The sequence below is a fragment of the Nematolebias whitei genome, chromosome 11 (assembly GCF_014905685.2).
Source record: "Nematolebias whitei isolate Nwh7 chromosome 11, NemWhi1, whole genome shotgun sequence".
Classification (NCBI taxonomy): domain Eukaryota; kingdom Metazoa; phylum Chordata; class Actinopteri; order Cyprinodontiformes; family Rivulidae; genus Nematolebias; species Nematolebias whitei.
The window spans coordinates 6,557,732-6,565,232 of record NC_056508.1 but is presented as its reverse complement, the minus strand read 5'-3'; the positions used below and the strand labels follow the sequence as shown (position 1 = coordinate 6,565,232).

Here is a 7,501-nt window from a genome sequence, read left to right as displayed (position 1 = left end):
CGGGGCTGTAACATCCAACAAGAACTAACAACAAAAAAACAACCATAAACCCCCCCCCCCCCCCCCCCCCCCCCCACACACAAACACTTTCTTTCTTTCATTCCCACCCTTGTTCAGTAACATTTGTTCAGTTTTGCATCCAGAGTTAATAAATGGGCTTTATGTTAATGGCTTCAATGCATTTTTTGTGTTTTCTATTGAACCAGTCCAAATAATTTTGAATGAAATATTGGGCTTAAAGACTTTGCATTATAAATAGAAACTCTTTATTTTATGTTTCGTCCTCTGAACTGCTGTGTATATACTTGTGCACAGCTTTGGTTGATGTAAAAACTTTATTTTTCTTTGTTATCCCACAAATCAAAAAGGCTAATCGTGGTGACCAAAGCCTAAGTTGTGTTTGTCCTCGTGTCTTTGCTCTTTGTGTCCTCCTCAGGGAGTATCATCATGTATGGAGCTCTGCTGCTCTTTGAGTCCGAGTTCGTCCACATTGTTGCCATTTCCTTCACCTCCCTCATCCTGACAGAGCTGCTGATGGTGGCGCTGACCATTCAGACGTGGCACTGGCTCATGATCGTCGGCGAGCTCCTGAGCTTGGCGTGTTACATCGCCTCGCTCGTTTTCTTGCATGAATTCATAGGTGAGAGAACATTCCTATACTCGTGAACTCATTATTTCACCCACACTGAGGCTGGCTGATCCTGGAGCAGTGCAGTTCACTGAGACAAGAAAACAAACATCCTCATTAGTTTCCCTGCAAACTGAATCATGTTATTGTGCTGCGGTCGGCCTTGAAGTAGTACGTCAGCATTCAGTGGTGGTGGTGGTGGGGGGGTCCTGCTCATTTGTAATGGGTCTCCAGTGTACAATACGCTGCAGTCTGCTGGATATAAGGAAGTGTAGAGGTGAGTGTATTGACAAAACGTCCTGGTGTGCCTCTGGTTCAGGCACGTTGGAGTACCAAAGAGGAAATGCCACCAGTCGAGTTAGTTTCCTGCGAGCTGTGAGGGTTTGTTTATAGAAATAGAGGTGTGTTTGATAGAAGAAAAATAGAAAAACGGAGTCAGACAGCATCACGTTCAGAACAAAGCCTTACGAGCAGAAGAATGGCTGGTTTAGTTTGTGTGTTAGTGTTGCCAGACTATTGGACGTTTGTTTGCTTTAGAAGACAAAAACATAAACCATTTCTACGTTTTCCACAAAAGGCCTTATGATACAAACAAAGCTATGACCAAAAACTCCAGGTCTTTATTTTCAGCTTTATGTTGGGTGTGGAGTTCCATTTTCAGCCTGCAATCTCGACCACTGATGATTATGACCAGCCTGTGGTCATGGTACCCTTTTGGGCCTTTCTCTCCCACTTGAAGTCAGACTGAAATAGATGCTGTTTGCTTACATGTGTAGTTTACACTCCATGTTCCCTGTCTGTTGCAGTTCAGGCTGTCTGGATCAATATTGTTCCTGTTCACATTTGTCCTGAAGAAGCCCAGAAATAAAATTTAAAAAATCTAACATTTTTTTATATGGAGACATAAATTAATTTTTTGTAGTTTGATCACATTGTGGACATTGTCAGCAGCAGACATTTCTACACTTTGCTGTTAGGGTACTTTAAAACTTTTTTGGTGTATTTTCTTTGTACTTTTGAGATAGTGGGAATTTTTTTCATTCATTCAACCTTTATTTAGACACGTAAATCCCATTGGGCCTCGAGGACTCATTTACAAGAGAGACCTAATTTCAACAAAGAAAGATGACAACAATGGACAACAGTGACAACAATAAACAGTTATAAAAAGTCATACTCCAGTTTTTTTTTTTTAAACAAATAGGATGGCTAAAAAAAAAAGTAAAAAAAAAAAACAGCTAGATTCTAAGGCGAATGTAGAAAACTAAAATCAGGAACATGTCTGCATTGGTCCCTGCCAGGAGTCCAACAGATTCTTAAAGCCACTTAGAGAGGTCAAGGTCGAGAGCTTCAAATCTTTTTGTAAGATATTCCAGGAAACGGGAGCAGAGTAGGAGAAGGCCCTTTTGCCTAGTTCAGTCCTCACTGAGGGAACACTGCAGGTAATAAAGTCCTGAGAGTGCACGCCATAGCTGCACTCACGCAGAGACATGTAGGAGGAGATGTATGAAGGCAGCAGACCAAGAAGTGATTTATAGATGAAAATGTACCAGTGAGAGAGTCTGCGTGAAGTTGATGATGTCCAGTTAACCAGTGAATACAGGGTGCAGTGGTGGGTACGATAATCACAGCCAGTTATGAATCTTAGTGCACCGTGATAGACAGCATCCAACATCTGCAGGGTTCTTGTAGGAGCGTTCTTGTAAATAATGTCACCATAATCAATTGAGGGAAGGAAAGTCACAGATACAAGGCGTTTTCTAGCATTCAGGGTTAGACAGGATCTGTTTCTGAAAAAGAAACCCAGTTTAACTTTCAGTTTCTTTACCAAATTTTCCACATGAAGCTTAAAAGAGAGATGCGAGTCGACCAAGATAACCAAATATTTATAGGAATCAACAAACTCTATCGGGACACCATTTGAGGATAAAATCGGAGGAAGAACTGCTGGGACCAACTTCCTATTTGAAAAAAGCATCCCTTTGGTTTTGTCGGCATTTAGGACAAGTTTGAGGCGAAACAAATCTGTCTGGATGTTGTTGAATGCAGATTTCAAAAGCTGGAAAGCCTTATCAACAGTTTTAGCTCGACAATAAACAACTGTGTCATCAGCGTAGAAATGTATGGATGCGTTAGGGATGTTTTTACCTACATTATGTATGTAGATTGTAAAGAGGGTGGGTCCTAAGACTGAGCCTTGTGGTACACCATTGTTGACTGTTAAATAACTGGAGGAAGTACCATTATGTAGAACACATTGCCTCCGGTCTGAGAGATAGTTAGAGAACCAACCAATGGTGTGATCTGAGAAACCGATTTCTGAGAGTTTATGACACAAGATGTTCTGATCCACAGTGTCAAAAGCTTTAGACAGGTCTAAGAAAAGTGCAGCACAATAATCCTTAGCATCCAGTGCTTCAACAACATCATTAAGAACCTTCAGTGAAGCAGTGGTTGTGCTGTGTTGTTTCCTGAAACCAGATTGATGTGGAGGTAAGATGTTAAATGAGTCCAGGTAATTTTTGATTTGAGAGTTTATCAGTTTTTCTAGAACCTTGGCTAAAATGCAGAGTTTAGAGATTGGCCGATAGTTGTTCAGTGAGGTGGGGTCACCTCCCTTCAGCAAATGATGAACAAAGGCTGTTTTCCAAGTGTCTGGGATGGAGTTTTGTCTTATGGAGAGATTAAAGATGTGGGTCACAGGAACTGTGATGATATGAGCAGCCAGCCTTAAGAAATAAGGTGGAAGTTCATCTGGATCTGCAAATTTTTTAGGATCAAGATCTTTTAACAGTTTATTAACCTCACTGACTGAGAACGGAGAAAAAGAGAAGGTGTGTTGCTTTGTTCTAATGTGTTCACTGTGTTGGGGGTGAGGATTTGAGTACCTTGTTTTAAATTGGCTAAAAAAAATCATCCAATTCCAGTCAGCTGCCTAACGGTCCGTGTAGTTGCTTATGAACATCTGCAGCCCGTCCACTGATACATTTTCAGGTCTCTCTTGTAAATGAGTCCTCGAGGCTCAATGGGATTAATCTGTTTAAATAAAGGTTGAATGAACATTAGATGTTTTGTTTTACAGAAGAATCTGTTAAATCTTTGAGACCATTTGAAAAACAAACCTCAGTAGTAGAAGAGTGAACTAAAGCATTTGTGTTTGAGTCACAGGCTAAATGTAATCACTCACACTGAATGAGTCTGTAGGAGCTGCTGCCGCTGATTGTCGACACAGCTAAATCACTACCCATACTGGACTTTGATTGCTCCAAACCTTTGTGCATCTTTCAGCTTGGCAGGTTGGACTGCCTTGGGATATTAACTGGGAGACAAAAGTTCATCCTCCAATTAATCTTGGTGTGTTCACCAGAACAAAGGTTGTAAAAGTAATTGGTACCAATAAGAAACAGAATTTTGTAACTAGTTAGGTTAAATGCCAGCTGGTCAGTAAGAGGACTGGGTATAAAAGGAACATTTTACAGAGGCTGAATCTCTCAGAACTAAAGATGGGCAGAGGTTCACTTACCTGTTAAAATCTGTCTAAAAATAGTGGAACAATTTCAGAAAAATGCCCCCTATTATAGATTTAAGACTTTAATTATCCCATCTATCATTTAATCATTTACAGTTCATAATCTCATCAAAAGATTTCAAGAAATCTCTAAGATCAAAGGATGAGGCTGAAAGTCAGTGTTGGATGTTCATGGTCTTTGATCCCTCAGGGGCCACTCTTTAAAAAGTTCTGATTCTGTTCTGAACATCACTGCATGGACTCAGACACACTTCTACAAATCACTGTCTGTAAACACAGTTCACTGTCATCCTGAAATGCTGGTTAAAGCTCTATCATGCAAAAATTTATATGCTAATACCGTCCATTTTTCTGGGTCAAAGTTAATTTAAAATGGACTGAGGCAAAGTAGAAAACTGTTCTCTGATTAGACAAATTAATAGATTTATTTTGGGGGTGTGGGGAGGGACCATGGATACGATGTTATCTGTACTAAAAGGGAGAGGGACCATCTAGTGCGTTATCAGCACACACTTTAAAAGCCTGTCTCACAGATAGCATTTGTGCCCCCCCATGGGCTGCTTACACATGTAGCATGGCAGCATCAATGCAGAAAAGTAAACTCAGTTCAGGTCAGTTTATTTATATAGAACCAAGTCACAACAGAAGTTGTCGCAGTGCACTGAACAGAAACATTCACATACATTATAAAAGCCATTTAGTAAAAGTTACAGTGAATGGGCTGTACTTATATAGCACCTTTCTATCTTACATACTCAAAGCTCTTTACAACAATCTGTGCCTCATTTACCCATTCATACAGCACTCTACTAGATCTCTACAAAGCTAATTGAACAAATCATTCTAAAGAGACTAATCAGAGCTTCATCACATTCATACACCGATGGGACACACATCGGAGGCAATGAGGGGTTCAGTGTCGTGCCCAGGGACACTTCGGCATGTGACTGCTGGTGGATTGGAACTCCCAACTCCTGCATTGGAGAACGACTGCTCTAACCAGACTTAGGACGAACGGCCATTTACTTTGACCAGCTTGCCTGTGAGAGGACAGGAAGGAGAGACAAACGAACACAGAATGGCAGGTCCAGATGTACTTTCTAGGTACACTTTGGAGGAAAGACAAATAAACCCACGTTATAGATAGAAATAATTACAAATACAAAACAAGTAGAGTAGAGCAATTAAAGACCGCAACAGAGCGAGGAAATGTGATCAATTTGTCCTCCAGCAGTTTAAGCCTATAGCAGCATATCTAAGGGATAGCTCAGGAAACCCAAGCCGACCCCAACTATAGGATTTATCAAAAAGGAAAATCTTAAGCCTAGTCTTAAAACTGGACAATGTGTCAGCCTCATGGACAGAAACTGGAAGTTGGTTCCACAAGAAGGAGCCTGATAACTGAAAGCTCTGCCACCCATTCTGCTTTTGGAAACTCTAGGAACCACAAGTAAACCTGCAGTCTGAGAGTGAGTGCTCTGTTAGGAAAATATGGAACAATAAGATCTCGAATATACTGGTAAGATGGAGCTAGGTTGTTGAGAGCTTTGTAGGTTAGAAGTAAGATTTTGAATTATATTCTGGATTTGACAGGGAACCAGTGTAGAGAAGCTAAAACTGGAGAGATATGATATCTCCCACTAACTCCAGATAAGACACTGGTAGCAGCATTTTGGATCAACTGAAGATGTTTTAAAGAAATATTTGGACACCCAGATAATAAACCATTGCAATAGTCCAGTCTAGATGTGACAAATGCATGGACCAGTTTTTCTGCATCATTTTTGGACAAGATGTTTCTAATCTTAGTGATATTACGCAGGTGGAAGAAGGCAGTTTTGTTAACATTTTTAATATGGGGGTTAAAAGACATATCCTGATCAAAATTAACACCAACATTTTTAACTTTAGAACTGGAGGCCAGATTAATAGTAAAATGGACTGTACTTATATTGATTGATAGATTAATGCCATCCAGAGGAAGTGAAAGGCTTCAAAATGTATTCCTAAGATGCTCAGCTCCAACAGTAAATACAGGTTTTAGAACAAGCGTGCTCCTGTCCAGATGATGTCTTTTCCACGGAAGCCTTGCATATTTCAGCAAGACATTACTAAACCACACACTGTATCCATTACAACTGGATTTCAGGATTAAGAGTCTGGTTGCTGAACAGGGCTCACATCATCCAGACAATTATCAGATCTTTTTTTTTATTTATTTTACACAATGTCCTAACTTATTTGAAATTGGGTTTGTTATCTAAAAAAATTATTTAACCTAATTTAAAGTCTAAAACACAGTTTATTCATTCTGAGCTGGGCTGCAGAAATGAGGAAACATCTATCCAGGATTGATGAACATTGTGTGTATTCTCCATCTGTCTGACCTTTGACCTTTCATCTGTGCCAGACATATACTTCATCACCACCGTACCGTTCCTGTGGAAGGTAACCACCATCACCCTGGTGAGCTGTTTGCCCCTTTACATCCTCAAGTACCTGCGGCGACGCTTCTCTCCACCCAGTTACTCCAAGCTGACCACCTAAAAACCTGGATCAGACCTCTGGCTTTGGACAACGGAAAGATCCCCCCATGACTGCCGACTGTGGAGATCCAGACAGACTGATCTATTTTCATTTGTTCAAAAAGCTCTTTGCAGGGACGGGTTGTTTACTGAGAGAGGGGGGAGTTCGTGTCTGTGGAAAAAGCAGTGACGATCACTGTGTTTGATTCAAGGTCTGGTTCATGATATCTGTGTGTGGAGCACCTGCAGTGAGTCGTGGCTTGGATTAAAATGACCAGATTGAACTGGTTTTATGAAACATTTATAGTTATTGATCCTCTCTGCATTAAAAACCTAAAACACAAACAGAAATGTGAAGATGTATATATCATGCAGCTGTTAAAAACACCTCAGTAGGTTATGTAGGCCTCACATGTTTAATAGTCTAAGAAGACACATCAGGACAGTCTAGCTCTGTAAATGTATCAAAAACTCAGTTTAAACTCTCCTGAATAGATTTTATGAGAAACTGAGAAATTGGCATTAAAAAATCTTCCTGTTCCCATTTTACTTAAAAAAAAATTAAAGAGTTGTAATTACAGGTTGATTACACGGTCAAAAAGGGCTTACTGCTAGAAGTTGCATAAAAACATGTTTAGGTTTGTGTGTTTGTTGATGTGTCGGCCTGAAGCTGCAGCTCAGCAGAGGCGGCGGGGCGTCTTATTTTAGCATGACCTCTGGTGAGTCTGAAGTTAAATCTGTCGTGGAGTCTTTGTTTGGACCCTGACTCATTAGTGTTTGTGGAGCGCGGTTGTTTTACAGCTTCATGGCTCCTGGCAG

General features: G+C 40.5%; 1 protein-coding gene across 1 annotated transcript in view; it reads left to right on the top strand.

Annotated features, from left to right (window-relative positions):
- Positions 1-7,062, top strand: part of LOC119416599 (probable phospholipid-transporting ATPase IIA) — a 99,966-nt gene extending 92,904 nt beyond the window's left edge. The window contains exons 26-27 of the mRNA XM_037683788.1: positions 437-640; positions 6,568-7,062. Coding sequence (XP_037539716.1) covers positions 437-640; positions 6,568-6,704 — 341 coding nt within the window. The 3' untranslated portion in view covers positions 6,705-7,062. The remainder of the gene's footprint in view (positions 1-436; positions 641-6,567) is intronic.
- The last annotated feature ends 439 nt before the right edge of the window (positions 7,063-7,501 follow it).